This window comes from Pongo pygmaeus, chromosome 1 (genome assembly GCF_028885625.2).
Source record: "Pongo pygmaeus isolate AG05252 chromosome 1, NHGRI_mPonPyg2-v2.0_pri, whole genome shotgun sequence".
Lineage (NCBI taxonomy): Eukaryota > Metazoa > Chordata > Mammalia > Primates > Hominidae > Pongo > Pongo pygmaeus.
Genome location: NC_072373.2, coordinates 201602309 through 201619253, shown reverse-complemented (window position 1 = coordinate 201619253; position 16945 = coordinate 201602309). Strand labels below are relative to the sequence as shown.

At 50.7% G+C, this 16945-nt stretch overlaps 1 protein-coding gene across 2 annotated transcripts in view; it reads right to left on the bottom strand.

Moving 5' to 3' along the window:
* The window catches only part of MECR (mitochondrial trans-2-enoyl-CoA reductase), a 39877-nt gene extending 24935 nt beyond the window's left edge, over positions 1-14942 (bottom strand). The window contains exon 1 of one of the 2 annotated variants that reach the window (XM_054497657.2): positions 14703-14942. In XM_054497657.2, coding sequence (XP_054353632.1) covers positions 14703-14878 — 176 coding nt within the window. In that variant the 5' untranslated portion in view covers positions 14879-14942. The remainder of the gene's footprint in view (positions 1-14702) is intronic. The other variant, XM_054497659.2, reaches the window with a different exon arrangement.
* Between the last annotated feature and the right edge of the window lie 2003 nt (positions 14943-16945).

Below are 16945 nucleotides of genomic sequence, written 5' to 3'. Positions count from 1 at the left end.
CTACTGTTTATTCAGTGCTTACCAGTCAGGCACACTGCTAAGTGCTTTACCTGCCAGCTTTCCTATTACAATAGCTCTCATACTATTGTTCTGCTTTTACAGCTGAGGAACAAAGGCTCTAAGAGGTAAACAACTTGCTTATGGCCACTACAAAGTAGCAAGTGGCTGACCCGATTTGAACCTGGCAGTGTGATCTAGAGAAGCCAGCAGGTAAGGGGCTGACCCCACACCAAGCAGAAGGCAGTGAAATGAGCATAGGCTGGACTGGCTGCCGTTGCCTTATGGGGAGATGGAGGGAGTGCTAACAGGTGGGCACTAAGCAAGGAGGCATCAGTCCAGATAGTGATGTTTCACTCTCAATGTGTGTATTAAGTCTGCATTCAAAAGAAAAATCCTGCCCAGAGCAAATGGATTTCGGACTAGCTGCCCCTTTATATTATCCACAGTGCTTCTCTCCTGCGTTTTCACAGATCATCAGAGATTTTCTGTAAGCTGACAAAGTTCATGTGCTCAAGTTGTTTAAAGACATTTTTTCTGCACATTTTCTATACGTTCTTCCTACAGCCCAGAATGTTTCTTCCACAGCTTCTCTATGAAGTGAGGAATTCAACTCACCCTTCAAGGCCCAGTTCAAAGTTTACTTCCCTTAAGACATCTTTTGACCCTCTTCCTAGTCCAGAAAAAAAAAAAAATCACTTGCTCGGTGTTCCCATTGTACAGAATTATACATCATGCTATTTAAGACTATCTCATATGAGTTTACTAATGTTTAGTTTGTGAAGCCATTTCATACATTTTTGTCAATTGATCAGGACAAGACATAGGTTCACAATCCCTTTTCCAAAACTCTTGGGGCCATGTATTATCTACATACCCAATGGGGGCTGTTGTAGCACCCTGTGATCAGATACATGAATGTTTCTGCAGCAAAATATAGGAATACTCAGGCTAAGTGGGATGAATAAAGACCACATAAGCTCTCCCTCTCCCCTCTCCCCTCTCCCCTTTCTTCGGTCTCCCTCTGTTGCCGAAGCTGGACTGTGCTGTCGTGATCTCGGCTCGCTGCAACCTCCCTGCCTCGGGCTCCTGTGACTCTCCTGCCTCGGCCTGCCGGGTGCCTGGGATTGCAGGCGTGCGCCGCCACGCCTGAACGGTTTTTGTGTTTTTGGTGGAGACGGGGTTTCGCCTTGTTGACCGGGCTGGTCTCCAGCTCCTGGCCTCGAGTGATCTGCCTGCCTCGGCCTCCCGAGGTGCTGGGATTGCAGACGGAGTCTCGCTCACTCAATGCTCAATGTTGCTTAGGCTGGAGTGCAGTGGCGTGATCTCGGCTCGCTACAACCTCCACCTACCAGCCTCCTGCCTTGGCCTCTTAAAGTGCTAAGATTACAGCCCCTGCCCCGCCGCCACCCCGTCCAGGAAGTGAGGAGCGTCTCTGCCTGGCCGCCCATCGTCTGGGATGTGAGGAGTCCCTCTGCCCGGCCGCCCCATCTGGGAAGTGAGGAGCACCTCTGCCCGGCCGCTATTCCTTATAGGAAGTGAGGAGCGCCTCTGCCCAGTCGCCCAACGTCTGGGAAGTGAGGAGCGCCTCTGCCCGGCCACCCCGTCTGGGAGGTGAGGAGCGCCTCTGCCCGGCCGCCCCGTCTGGGAGGTGAGGAGCGCCTCTGCCCGGCCGCCACCCCGTCTGGGAGGAAGGGAGGAGCACCTCTGCCCGGCCGCCCCGTCTGGGAGGTGAGGAGCGCCTCTGCCCGGCCGCCACCCCGTCTGGGAGGAAGTGAGGAGCGCCTCTGCCTGGCCGCCACCCCATATGGGAAGTGAGGAGCGCCTCTGCCTGGCCACCCCGTCTGGGAGGTGAGGAGCACCTCTGCCCGGCCGCCCCGTCTGGGAGGTGAGGAGTGCCTCTTCCCGGCTGCCACCCCGTCTGGGAGGAAGTGAGGAGCACCTCTGCCCGGCTGCCCCATCTGGGAGATGAGGAGCACCTCTGCCCGGCCGCCCCGTCTGGGAGGTGAGGAGCGCCTCTGCCTGGCTGCCAACCCATCTGGGAGGAAGTGAGGAGCGCCTCTGCCCGGCTGCCCCGTCTGGGGGGTGAGGAGCGCCTCTGCCCGGCCGCCACCCCGTCTGGGAGGAAGTGAGGAGCGCCTCTGCCCGGCCGCCACCCCATATGGGAAGTGAGGAGCGCCTCTGCCTGGCCACCCCGTCTGGGAGGTGAGGAGTGCCTCTGCCCGGCCGCCCCGTCTGGGAGGTGAGGAGTGCCTCTTCCCGGCTGCCACCCCGTCTAGGAGGAAGTGAGGAGCACCTCTGCCCGGCCGCCCCGTCTGGGAGGTGAGGAGCGCCTCTGCCTGGCCGCCACCCCATCTGGGAGGAAGTGAGGAGCACCTCTGCCCGGCTGCCCCGTCTGGGGGGTGAGGAGCGCCTCTGCCCCGCCGCCACCCCGTCTGGGAGGAAGTGAGGAGCGCCTCTGCCCAGCCGCCACCCCATATGGGAAGTGAGGAGCGCCTCTGCCTGGCCACCCCGTCTGGGAGGTGAGGAGCGCCTCTGCCCGGCCGCCCCGTCTGGGAGGTGAGGAGTGCCTCTTCCCGGCTGCCACCCCGTCTAGGAGGAAGTGAGGAGCACCTCTGCCCGGCCGCCCCGTCTGGGAGGTGAGGAGTGCCTCTTCCCGGCTGCCACCCCGTCTGGGAGGAAGTGAGGAGCACCTCTGCCCGGCTGCCCCATCTGGGAGATGAGGAGCACCTCTGCCCGGCCGCCCCGTCTGGGAGGTGAGGAGCGCCTCTGCCTGGCTGCCAACCCATCTGGGAGGAAGTGAGGAGCGCCTCTGCCCGGCTGCCCCGTCTGGGGGGTGAGGAGCGCCTCTGCCCGGCCGCCACCCCGTCTGGGAGGAAGTGAGGAGCGCCTCTGCCCGGCCGCCACCCCATATGGGAAGTGAGGAGCGCCTCTGCCTGGCCACCCCGTCTGGGAGGTGAGGAGCGCCTCTGCCCGGCCGCCCCGTCTGGGAGGTGAGGAGTGCCTCTTCCCGGCTGCCACCCCGTCTAGGAGGAAGTGAGGAGCACCTCTGCCTGGCCACCCCGTCTGGGGGGTGAGGAGCGCCTCTGCCCGGCCGCCACCCCGTATGGGAAGTGAGGAGCGCCTCTGCCTGGCCACCCCGTCTGGGAGGTGAGGAGCGCCTCTGCCCGGCCACCCCGTCTGGGAGGTGAGGAGCGCCTCTGCCTGGCTGCCACCCTGTCTGGGAGGAAGTGAGGAGCACCTCTGCCCGGCCGCCCCGTCTGGGAAGTGAGGAGCGCCTCTGCCCGGCCACCCCGTCTGGGAAGTGAGGAGTGCCTCTGCCTGGCCGCCACCCCGTCTGGGAGGAAGTGAGGAGCGCCTCTGCCTAGCTGCCCCATCTGGGAAGTGAGGAGCGCCTCTGCCTGGCCACCCCGTCTGGGAGGTGAGGAGCGCCTCTGCCCGGCCGCCCTGTCTGGGAGGTGGGGAGCGCCTCTGCCTGGCCGCCAGCCCGTCTGGGAGGAAGTGAGGAGCGTCTCTGCCCGGCCGCCCCGTCTGGGAAGTGAGGAGGGCCTCTGCCCGGCCGCCCCCTCTGGGAAGTGAGGAGAGCCTCTGCCCGGCCGCCCCGTCTGGGAGGTGAGGAGCGCCTCTGCCTGGCTGACACCCCATCTGGGAGGAAGTGAGGAGCGCCTCTGCCCGGCCGCCCCGTCTGGGAGGAGAAATTCTTCTGCCTTGGGATGCTGTTGATCTATGGCCTTGCCCCCAGCCCCCTGCTCTCTGAAACATGTGCTGTGTCAACTCAGGGTTAAACGGATTAGGGCAGTGCAAGATGTGCTTTGTTAAACAGATGCTTGAAGGCAGCATGCTCCTTAAGAGTCATCACCACTCCCTAATCTCAAGTACCCAGGGGCACAAACACTGCAGAAGGCCGCAGGGACCTCTGCCTGGGAAAACCAGAGACCTTTGTTCATGTGTTTATCTCCTGACCTTCTCTCCACTATTATCCTATGACCCTGCCATATCCCCCTCTCCGAGAAACACCCAAGAATCATCAATAAATACTTCATAAATTAAAAAAAAAAAAGACCACATAAAAACCTCATGGTAGATCAGTTTCCTTCCAATGAGTTACAGAAAAAAACTGTCAGTTTCCACAGCTTTCAGGATTTTAGAACTGCAGATACAAATTTAAACTTGGATTCAGGTCTTTCAGACTCTGAGTTCAGAGCTCTTTTTAGTTATCACCTAGTTTTGCAGTCGGAATTTCTGTGTATGTGCTGTCTCCTTGTTAGACTGTGAGCTCCCCAAGGGCAGGGAACTTTTAGTCTTAACTCACTGTTAAGCAAATGTCTAGGATCGAACTTTTCTCACTAGTGAGAAAATGTGGCATAAGTGCCAGTCATGGCCGGGCGCGGTGGTTCACGCCTGTAATCCCAGCACTTTGGGAGGCCGAGGTGGGTGGATCAATTGAGGTCAGGAGTTGGAGACCAGCCTGACCAACATGGCGAAACCCCGTCTCTACTAAAAAAAAAAAAAAATACAAGAATTAGCCGGGTGAGCTCCTGAAGTTCCAGCTACTTGGTAGGCTGAGGCAGGAGCACTGCTTGAACCTGGGAGGCGGAGGTTGCAACAAGTGGAGATCATGCCACTGTACTCCAACCTGGGCGACAAAGTGGGACTTCGTCCCAAAAGAAAAAAAAGTGCCAGTCATTTAGGAAATCAGGCGCAGGGCCCAAACCAAAGGGACTTAGCTATTTGAACTTGCTCTTCCTCATTCTAGGCTGTTTAGGAAAATACTCCTGCAAGATGGGCTCAAATAAAGATGGAGATTATCCTTAAGAGCATTCAGTCTAGGCCTACACATCACATGTGCAGTGAGACTGCACTTCTTAAAAATCTAGATGACCGTGGTCAAGATGAGAATACAGGTAGATCTCAGTTCATAGATGATGGGAGAGCACGGATCTGGAGTGAAGCAGGCAGCCCTGGGTTTGAATCCTACCTTGGTCATTTATCAGCTAGATAAACCTCAGAATATTCCTCCGTAAAATGGGATAACACGAGAACTCAGTTCACGGGATTAAATGAGTTAATGTATGTAAAGCATTTATGGTAGTACCTACACAGTAGATGCTGAAGAAATGGCAGCTGTTATCAGTTGTAGGAATATCCAAGGAAACCTCTGAAACAATTCCCTGGTTATACCTCTGAAAAGAATCACTGAGTCACTGAAAGGAAGACAGCAACTTTGTGGAAAATTCAAGTAAACGTAATTCAACAAATATCTATGGACAGTCGAAGTACCAGATGCTGTGCCAAGGGGTTTCATGATGAATAAAGGCAGGCATGGTAGCATGCACCTGTAGTCCCAGCTACTTGGGAGGCTGAGGAAGGAGAGTTGCTTCTGCTCAGGAGTTCAAGGCTATTGTGTACCATCATCACACCTGTGAATGGCCACTGCGCTCTAGCCTGGGCAACAGGAGACCCTGTCTCAGGTGGGAAAAAAAAATCCCCTTCTCAGGGCCTTGATGGACTGGGAACCCATCCGTGGAAACACTGGGAGAAGGGCTATAATAGAGGGAGGCTTGTGGTGCTGAGCTTGGCTGACAGTGTCTAGCCTGGTGGGAGGAAGAAAACAGAAGATTAGAAAAGGGTCTTTAGAAGAAAGGATACCATAGTTTGAAGGATAAATAGGCATTTACAGGGTGGATGGAGAAAAGACAAAAGGTTTTCCTGCCAGAGGGAATGACAAAGAATCTGACCCAGGAGTAGACCAGGCAACAGGTGTAATCTGCGTAAGAGCCAGGAGAATGGAGAGGATTCAATAACGCAAAATCTCTTAAATAAGTGACACTAATGTCACTTGGTGACCAGTTCCATGTGGCGGGAGGGAAGAGAAGTCTTTGATGGCTCCCAGGCCTTTGGCTTGGACAAGTGAATGCTGAGCTAGGGAGGAAGGAAGAGTAGATTTGGAGAGGGGACACAGGTGACCTGCAGTATGGATACACAGCAGAGAGTGCTCAGGGCTAGACATATAGAACTGTGAGTTGGCTGGGTGGGTGGAGTCTAGGAGAGTCGAAAAACTTATTCTGGGTGATTTCACTGAACAATGAAATGACAACTTATGTCGATGGCTTACTGAGCTCCAAGTATGCTTAACACTTTATATACATGAGGACTGATCGCTGTTCAGTCCTCAAAATGCCTATGTGGAGGGTGGTATCACCCAAATTTAAAGGAACGGAAACTGAGGCTCACAGAAATAATTTGCTCAAGAGTCTTGATCTTAAGCTAGACTCCAAAAGGCAGGCTGTTGAACCCTACGCCAGCATTCACTATGCTGTGTGTGCTGAATTTTTCTTGGAGATACTGTTAGGTATTTCTTCTCTTTTCTTTTTGAGACAGAGTCTCGCTTTGTTGACCAGGCTGTAGAGAAATCTCGGCTCACTGCAAGCTCCTCCTCCCGGGTTCAAGGAATTCTCCTGCCTCAGCCTCCTGAGTAGCTGGGATTACAGGTGCATGCCACCACGCCTGGCTAATTTTTTTTTTGTATTTTTAGTAGAGACAGGGTTTCACCATATTGGTCAGGCTGGTCTCAAACTCCTGACCTCATGATCCACCCACCTGGGCCTCCCAAAGTGCTGGGATTACAGGTGTGAGCCCTGCGCCCGGCTGTTAGGTATTTCCTGGGATCCAATTCATTTGGGAAATGCTGCCTACTAAGCCCCTTTTCTAAGATTCTGACTACACATTAGTCAAAAAGGCTCTGAGAAGTCCTGGAATAAAGAAACCCATGTGGCCTGTGTCATCCAGAGCTTTCCAGATTTAACGCGGGCTGGGAACACTACAGTGTTTTCACAGCACAGCCTGCCCCAAACAGCAGTTTGAGATGCTCTGGGCCCCTCGTTCTCTTCTTCGTCTTCTGGGAAGCCCAGCAGCTCTGCCATTTGAGATTCACCGAAGTGGGAGGGAAGTAGAGTGAAGAGGGCCAAGCAGGGGTGAGGGTTTAGGAGATGAGAAGTTAAGTTGAAGCTGCAAACACAGGTGGATGGCGGCGGGGGCTGGCCCCACACTTGCTGCAAGCCTGGGGGTGGGGGGGGTCCAGCTGCCTCTCACCAGAGAGGCCAGCCTTGGCCTGCCCCAGGGAATGCCATCAATACCACAGACACTGCTGTTCCCGCAGACAGTGCTAACCACGTCGTCAAGGATACCATTCTGTTGAGACAGGAGGGAAAACAGGGACCAAGTCTGAATTCCAAGAGTTAAACCTCTAGTGTAATGATAGCAATTTCTTCCCTGTTCTTTAAAAAAAAAAAAAAAAAAAAAAAAAAAAAAGAAAGAAAACTCACCAAAGGAAACAGTGGCTATGTTTTGGAGTACAAATGAGGCACCCAACCCAGCCTGGCTAGATCTCAAATTGCTTCCCCCATACCGTTCACGTCCTCCCTCTGTGAGTGTAATGGCGCCATGTAACTCGAGGGGATGCCACTGTCCTCAATCAACAGATCCCAGCCTGGATAAGGTCACAATGGCTCCTTTGAGGCCAAGGCTGTACACCTGTGATGCCATATGAAGTACAAGGGAGACAAAAGCAGGCAGAAGAAAGAGCCTTTTGAGAGGGGGGAAAAGAGGCCAGTACTCTGGGGACTGGCACAGTTATACTTGCTGTGTAAGGTGGGCATTAGCTAGCTCTGCTGAGATATCTTTCCTGCGTTCCACATTTAATTAGCAATCATTTGTACTTATCTTTCATCTTTTACTCAATCACATCAAATGGTCAATATCATTTTGAGCAGGAAGAACAGGTAGGGAGAAACTGTCACTGGCCAGAGACTTTCTCGTCTTAGTACAGAACCAAGAATGTTTGTGTCATCACAGGGCACTGGGTGAATCTAACTGACCCTCACGTGGTCCTCCCCAGTCTGTCTGCAGTCCCCTGGTCACCAAACTGCCTTCTGTGATTCAGTGAAATGCCTGGTGTGCTAGGTACATTGTTCCGGGATTTGACTAATAATTAATAAGCAGGGCACAACTAGGCAATTGTGAAGGAAAGAAGTTCCTCAGCTCGCAGCTTGTAAGGGCCTGGCTCCCAGGGAACTAAGGGAGTCCTGGGCTCTCGGGGAGAGCTCCTTTCCCTGAGCAAAGCTCCTTTGTTCCAGGTGGTTTGGTGTGCTGGACACAACCACGCCCTCCCTGCGCCTCTTATGGCTTCTAGGACTCCCACCATTCAGGACTCATTTTTTGGCTCTTTAGCACAATCGTTTTGAACTGAAGGAATCAGAGACTTAGAGCAACTTCTGGAAGTTTCTACCCAGTTGGCAAAGAAACCTTCTCAATCCCCTACGTTCTCTAAACTAAGAGGACCAGAAAGTCTGCGGGCCCCATGATATTCTACATCTGCTGACACCAGGGAAACTCCACTACAAGGGAGTTGCAGAGTCTGTCACTCAGCTTGCTGAGGACCAACTCTCGGGGGCACAGTCCCTGCCTGCAAGCTGCTTGGATCCCTTTGACAGGTAAAAACACAACCATGCAGCTCCTGTCTGGCTGGAGGCTGGGAGGGCTATTGATTGTGTAACCAACCAAGGGCCAAGGAGGGGTCCTTGGTAACATCTTGTGCCCAGGATCCCAGATTTCAAACCAAATCATTGCTCCCTGGAGGCTGCTGGAACAACCACTGGTGAGCAGGCAGTCAATGCCTGCGTTACTTTAATAGAATTGTCACAGCTGGACAATTGTTGGAGCAAAGATGATTCATGTGTCATGGTGATTTCCACGGCTGCAGTGTTATGCTGAGAAGGATGTTGAGGGCCCATCTTGTCTTGGCAGGAAGAGCGTTGTCTGGGGAGAATGTGATAAAGAGGAGTGTAGGTTTTGAGGTCTATAGAATTCGGGACTGTGAAGGTCTGCATGGGGACAGCACACATACCCGTATTTACCACTGCTGACCTTGGTCACTCTCTTCATTTTATCAAGGAGTAACTGAAGATAATTGGAGACTATCGTGATTTCCTCACTGCCATAATTAGTGGCAGCGGTGGGACTGGAACACAGGCAAGAAACATCCCAAGTCACAGGTTCACCTTGTGTCATCTTTGCTTTTCCTTCTCTAAAATGAGGACCCCTCCCACCTCACCCAGGGTGGGAAAGGCCAGTTCATCCCAGAGAGCTGCTAGGAGAGGGCAAGAGACAACTTGGAGTGGCACCGAGGGGCAGCTTTCCTCACAGACTCTCTGGACGGAGAGAAAACCCCAGTCTTTTGTGTGATTCCTGGGGGGTGTGCCTGCAGCTTTCACCTTCAGAGGCAACAATGAGAAAACCAGGGTAGCAGGGCTTGGCCGTAAACTCCACAGCCTAGTCTGAAGGCCAGATGGAAGGTAATGTACGAGTTATAGGATGTGGAATCCTCTTAGGCTTGAGCCCTGTGATCTAAGGGTAGTCCCCTCTGAGCTGGTTTCAGCAGATACCTTTCTCACAGGATTACACATGAGTGCACAATAGGCAGTCAACAAATACGGACTGATCACACACACCATGTTTTCTCTTCCCTCGGGGTCTTTGCACATGCAGGTTCCTCTGCTTGGGACATTTCTCCACTTTCTCTCCTCATGTACTGCTCACTGGATCTCTGGGGCACTCAGTTTACACCCTGTCTCTTCAGAGAACACTCTAACCCAAGAGGGTTAAGTACCCCCCTTCTGGGTGTCCACAGCACTCTGAACATATTCCATCACAGCATTTACCCCACTGGACTATGGTGGCCTTTCTCCTGGATTAGGCTGTGAGGCTCTGAGGGCAACGACCACAACAGATTCAACTCTGTACCCTCAGTGCCTTGTACTCAGTAAACTCTCAAAGAATACATGCTGGCCAACTTACTACATCAATGCCTTCTGTTCCCACTCCATTCATGACCACAATAAAGAGCTCTAAACAGAGCACCAAACCCAAAATGCTATTTTTTTCCCAAAGTACTAAAATTTGGGTTTAAAAATCAAGTCACCTGTAGTTTTACTTCATATTAACTATAAAAAGAAGAAATTCCTGAGAGTAAACAGTGCCCTATAGTGAGAATGGATAGCCTGGGGCCCACCACCTGCTCCTCCAAAGTCCATCTGCCTTAAGATAGAATGGGTAGGCCGGGTGCGGTGGCTCATGCCTGTAATCCCAGCACTTTGGGAGGCTGAGGCAGGTGGATCACCTGAGGTCAAGAGTTCAAGACCAGCCTGGCCAACATGGCGAAACCCCGTCTCCACTAAAAATACAAAAATTAGCCGGGTGTGGTGGCACGTGCCTGTAATCCCAGCTACTCAGGAGGCTGAGGCAGGAGAATACTTGAACCTGGGAGGTGGAGGTTGCAGTGAGCCGAGATCGTACCACTGCACTCCAGCCTGGGGGACAGAGCCAGACTCTATCCAAAAAAAAAAAAAAAAAAAAAAAAACAAAAAACACAATGGGTATATGTCCACGGGTTTTCCAGCTTAGTTTCATTGTTGTACTAGCAGCAGGCAGGTGAGAAAGCCAAGATGATCAGGATGCTGTGTTACAAAAGCCTCGCGATCCTGAAAAGGGGAGGAGACAGAGAATGGTATTTCTAAACTTTCCCAGGGTTGGGGCTGCCCTTTCTATAGCGTAGAAATTTGGGGTTACCTGAATGACCTACAATTTCACCTTGTCTTCTGACTTTTTTCCCAATTTTATAGTCCATCTCATTCTCAAAAATCATTTGAGACTTTCAATCTACTTGAGCTTCAATTTCCTTATCTGTAAAGTAGAAGTAATAATAACCAAACTGGATTGTTGTGATTTTAAAACCCTGTAATATACAGGGAGCATTTAGTCCAATGCTTGCTATACAGCAGGTATACAATAAATGAAAGCTGTTTTCACCAGAAGATCCAGAGAATGGCAAAGTTCTGAGGGGACTTTCAGGAAAAAAAGAAGGCAAGAGAAGAACTAAGGGTTTCTGGGAACTATCTTTTTTTTTTTTTTTTGAGACAGAGCCTCACTCTGTCGCTGAGGCTGGAGTGCAGTGGTGCGATCTCAGCTCACTGCAACCTCTGCCTCCTGGGTTCAAGCAATTCTCCTGCCTCAGTCTCCCAAGTAGCTAGGATTAGAGGCATGCACCACTGCGCCCGGCTAACTTCCGTATTTTTAGTAGAGACAGGCTTTCAACATGTGGCCAGGCTGGTCTCAAACTCCTGACCTCTGGTGATCCGCCCGCCTTGGCCTCCCAAAGTGCTGGGATTACAGGCATGAGCCACCACGGCTGGCCCCTGGGTTTCTGGGAACTATCTCATAGGGAATCTAGAACTCTGCACAAAGGACAGTGGCTATGGAGAACTCTAAAATTTCTCAAATGTTTGTCATTCTTCTGCACAGTCTTACTTTACTTAGATCCGCAGTTTAATCTTTTAAATAAAAAAGGCCCAAATACTTATTTAGGGAATCCCATTTTGGAAGAAAGGGAAAGAAACTAAGCAACAGGGGAAAATGGCTTAGGAGAGAACAGCTGCAATGTTTGGAGGCCAACAGGAATGAAAATAGGGATGTGAGAACAGGAGAAACCTGGAGGCCTCCTTTTGAGGAGTCAGACCTGAGCAGGCTGTTCCTCATTCCTTCCCTCCTGCTTGCAGAGGTGTGGCCCACAGCGCAAGCATCACAAACCACACCCACACCAGTTCTGAGAATGCTCTGTTCAGACTCTAGGTAGTCCCATGACCCCTACCTGGTGTAACCTGACCCAGACACCCAGTTACCAGGATGTGTAAAGGACACCTGATTCTTTCTGTGACAGTGTGGTTACCCTAAACCTTGTAAGACATGACTACAAAGAGAATCCCAGTCTCTGGCTTCGGTCCATACAAGAACAAGTAAAGCCGCCTGAATCTGGGTCAGAAAGGAAAGTTGCCCTTCTGGAGCACGGGGAGAATTACTGCTTGTCTGACAATCTGTATCCACAGGGCAGTGGTTCTCAAGCCTGGCCTGGGCAGCAGAGTCACCTGGAGAGCTTTGAAAAAAACAGATGCTCCAAGCCATCCTAGACCTACTAAGTACCTTAGGAGTGGGGCCTAGGAATACATATGGTAGTTTCTAAAAGCACTACAGGATTGTGGTGGTACACACCTGCAATCCCTGCTACTCAGAAGGCTGAGGTGGGAGGATCCCTTGAGCCCAGGAGTTCAAGACCAGCCTGGGCAACATGGCGTGATCTCATCTCAAAATAAATAAATATATATATATAAAATAAAAGCTGTCTGATATTTATGTGGGCAAATAAAAAAAATAAAAGCACTACAAATGGTGACTGTGCTGTGAAGCCAAAGTTGAATATAATGCTTTGTGGAAGTATCTTTATTTTTTTTTGAGAGGAAGTCTCCCTCTGTTACCCAGGCTAAAGTTCAATGGCCTGATCTCGGCTCACTGCAACCTCCGCCTCCCGGTTCAGGCAATTCTCCTGCCTCAGCCTCCCAAGTAGCTGGGACTACAGGCGTGCACCACCATGCCCAGCTAATTTTTGTATTTTTAGTAGAGACAGGGTTTCGCCATGATCTGCCCATGTCAGCCTCCCAAAGTGCGGGGATTACAGGCATGAGCCACCACGCCCGGCCGGAAGTATGTTTTGAACTAGAGGGAAATTACTGAAGTTCCACAGAGGACATAATAGAAGCTGTCTTTTTTTTTTTTCCAAGTGGCATCTGCAAACAGACCGGTCTGTTCCAGCTTCTCTGGCTCTCCAAGAGGAGGGAATCAATTAGGAGGCAACTGCATTCAGCTGAACTTTCCCAGGCCTTCGTCATCACCGCAGCAGAACTTAATAAAACGTTCACTTTTTTCAGAAATTTAGATTTAGATTGAACTAACATCTTAGGAGCACCTGTTTTGTGGCAGGTCCTGCTGCAGACACAAACTACAAGTCCGTGGGAGAGACACTACATGGTTCTCATTTGGGGTACATTCCTGGAAATGGAGGAGTGTTCATCAGAGCTGTACCAGTTCCTTACAACACAGTCCTTAGTGAGATGTCTTCCCTGACACAATGCTTTATTACCTACGATCAACATACAATTTGGAGTTTACTGACTGATGTGTCTTCTTGACATTCTTTTCGTTTCTGTAATGCTGGATGTGGTTAGGCTGATCGCATGACCTTGAATTTATCTGAGGCTTATCCTCACCACCTGTCAAAACATCTAGCTTGATTTTTTTTTTTTTTTGAGATGGAGTCTCGCTCTGTTGCCCAGGCTGGAGTGCAGTGGCACAATCTCGGCTCACTGCAACCTCTGCCTCCTGGGTTCAAGTGGTTCTCCTGCCTCAGCCTCCCGAGTAGCAGGGATTACAGGTGCCCACCACCAAGCCCGGCTAATTTTTTTTGTATTTTTAGTAGAGATGGGGTTTCGCCACGTTGGCCAGGCTGGTCTAGAACTCGTGACCTCAGGTGATCCACCCACCTCAGCCTCCCTAAGTGTTGGGATTACAGGCGTGAGCCACCGTGCCCAGCTCTAGCCTGAATTTTAACCATTAAAGTAATACCACATTTGCCTATCCTTTGGAAAATAATCAAACTATTTGCTGGGAATCAAAGAGTTAAAAAGAAGGTACTGCACAAGAGTATGCAGGTGTTTTTTGGTGGAGAGCACTACACAGATCTTAGGTGATTACCACTATGAACTTTGTCTGTATCTCCATTTTTAAAGATGATGAAACCGAGGCTCAGAGAACCTCAGTAACTTGCCAAATGCAAAGCTAGGACAAGGATTTGACTCCAAGTATTTTGACTCCCAGACCTGTGCTTTTGCTTTAGCTCCACTTCAGTGGCCCCGATACCTCTTCTGAATGGCTATTTATGTGCAGATTTATAATGGTTGGCAACTGACATACTGTTTTTATCAACCATATGCAAAAAGCATGAATTAAGATCCAACAGAATTTTAGGAGGAGGACAAAGTCATAAAAGTAACGAGAAGTTGAATGACTTCTCTAAGACCAAACAGCTACTAAGAGGTTGAGCCTGTATTTGACCAAATATAGATACTTGGGTCTGTATGGCACCAAAGCAGCTCTTTTTAACCAAGCCAAGATGCATATGAGATGCAGTGGAGAGAACTCACATGAGTTTGGAATCAGAAGCCATGGATTCCCGTCCCCGTTCCAATCACTTATTAGCGATCACTCTGGGCATGTCCCTTGCCCTCTGGAAACAATGATCTATGATCTACTCTTTACTGACAAGTGAAGATCCAAATGGATGTAAACGTATTCTGAAAACTTCTTCCAAAAAATAATAATAATAGTAAGAACTCAGGCAGGCCAGTCAGTCAGACATAGGTTTAAATTCTGACTCTGTCACTTACTGGCTGTGTGACCTTGGACAGTGATTTTACCTCTTCTGCCTCAGTTTTCATCCGCAAAATGGGGATAAATCAAGTAACTACCCCAAAACATTGTTGCGACAATTAAATGAGAGCATCCATTTAAACAAGGGATTGCCTGACACAATATTCGATCAATGAACATCAGCCATCAATACCCTGATAATTGCCTCTCAGGTCTTCAGCTACCTTCAAGTACGGTCTTCTGAGCTACCCAAAGCGCCCTGGGCTTCGGCTTCGGTTTGCTATTCTCTGCCCCCTTCCTCGGACTCTGTCCCTCTCTTCCCAGTCCGCAGCTCGTCTTAAAGCCCTCCAGAAACCCCAGTCCCCTTCCCCGGTTTCGGCGCCGTCTCTTACTCGACGACCTTGGCTGGATCCCCGTGGTGCCCATAGACAAGCGCCCGGACCCGGGCAGGCTCGGCGGATGCGGAGTAGGAGGAGGCGGCAGGTCCGTGACAGCCTGAAGCTGGGAGCAGCCCCCGCCACTGCCGGGCGCGGGTTCGCACCCGCCACACGGTACCGCAGACCCACATGCTCCCTCCAACCAACACAGAGCCTGACGCCCCCGGCTACGTCATCTTCCAGCGACCGCGCGCCTGCGCCCCGCCCCTGCCCCGCCGGGTGACCACTCCCCCTCGCTCCCTTTGAAGGGCGTTTCCTTCCTCCGCTGCCCACGTGGTGGCGCGTGGCTAGACTGCGTGTGGGTCCCGGAGGGACCTGGGGGGTGCGGAGCTTGCGAGGCTGCCAAAGCTGTTGTCTCAACAAGGAGAGTCTGGGGCTGGTCCAAAGTCGTGTCTACAGCCTGCAGTTTGGTGTTTGATTTGGAGGAAATCATTTACTCTCCCTGGCTTCAGTTTACCCTTCACATAATATATTGAGTGCTCACCGAGCCAGGCTCTTTAAGGTATTATCTCATTTAATCTCCACTACCATGTAACGGCATAGGGAGGCAAAGCTTACTTCCCTACACTAAGGAGAGTACACGAAAGCTGCTGTGGAGGCAGGAGTATGGGGCTTGGAGTTAGAAAACTTAGGTTCAAATCCTAGCCCTGCCACTTCCCAGCTTGTCCACGTTGGGCAAGTGAAACTCTGAATTCGTTTTCTCATCGGTACAGTGGGGATAATATGCCTCCTTCCAGATTGTTGTGAGGATTGGATGAAATAATAGAGGAATGTTATTGTGGGTGGGAGAATGCATTGTAAAAAACTCTGTTCAGATATAAGACAGGAATCACAAGGAGAAGGGCCCTCTCTCAAAATGCTCACAGTGTAGAAAGGGATTAAGTGGAACACTGGAAATGCTTGTAAAAAGGTGTAGCCCTATGAAGGATCTAGTCTTATTTTTGGTGTAGGGAAGACATGAACATTACTAAAACCCCAGATCGAGCTGTGGCTCGTGCCAGAGTGCAATGCTGTAGTCTGAAGAGAGGTGCTCTGGGATGGGGTGGGATGGGGTGGGGGCTCTTGGAGGAGGTGCTGTTAGAGCCAGCCCTGTGATTCAAAATCTTCTGTGTGCATAAAAATAATCCGAGGTCCCATCTTAGACCTACTGAATTAGAATCTTGCGGATGGGGGTTCCAGGAATCTACATCCTTACAAGCTCCCAAGAATATTCTGATGCAGGTGTCCCAGGAAACAGGTTTTAAGATACTGAGCCAGGGCTTTGAAGGATAAGGAAGAGTTCCTTTCTCTGGATGTTATTGACTTGAAGCTTGCCATCTCCAAGCCTTTCCTCTGAGGAAGACAGCACAGCAAAGTACTGTGAGCTAGATTTGGACAAACCTGGCTTTATGTCCTAGCTCTGGCATTTTCCAGCCATTTGATTTCGGACAAGTCACCAGGCCTCTCTGTGTCTTCATTTCCTTATTCTTAAAATGGAAGGAATACTAGTTATCTGTTTCAAGATTGTTGTGAAGGTCAAGTGAGATATTATCCACTTGAAGCATTTAGTACAATGCTTGGCACATGGAAGCATTTGATAAATATTATCAGGGTGTTATTGTGATTAAATGAGAAATATCACACATAAAACCCTCAGACTAGAGTCTGGCTCATAGTATGTGCTCACTAAATGTCTGTACTTGTTTTCATTATTAGAGAAAGTTGGTGTCCCATGGTGGGGGAAAGGCTTTGCCCCACATTTATGTGCCAGCACACACACGATGACCAGTCCTGCTTACCCTTTTCCCCAGTGACACATAGGCCTACTTGAGCTGGGAAGTACAACGTAACCTTCTGTTGTAAGACTCCCTAGGTGACATTGAGATGTTGACATTCTCTTCTTCACCAAATTGGCTCCTCTGAATTTCTGGGGAGCCCAGTCAGGAAGCCTGAAGAATCATCCAGCAAGTCCTCCTCCTTGGGGCTGGACTTTAGCCTCCTGTGCATCCCAATAGCCCTCACTTTTAGTCTAGGCCATCTGGGTTCTTGCAGGGGCATAGTTTGAGAGCTACTGACTGAGGGGTTCAAGTCCAATTTCCCGGCCTTGCATTCAAGATTCTTTGCACTCTGACTCCCACGCTGCGTTCCCAGTTTCATATTCTCCTGTTGGACCGTGCATAGCCTGTGATCCAGCTGCATCTGATACCTGTCTTCCCCAG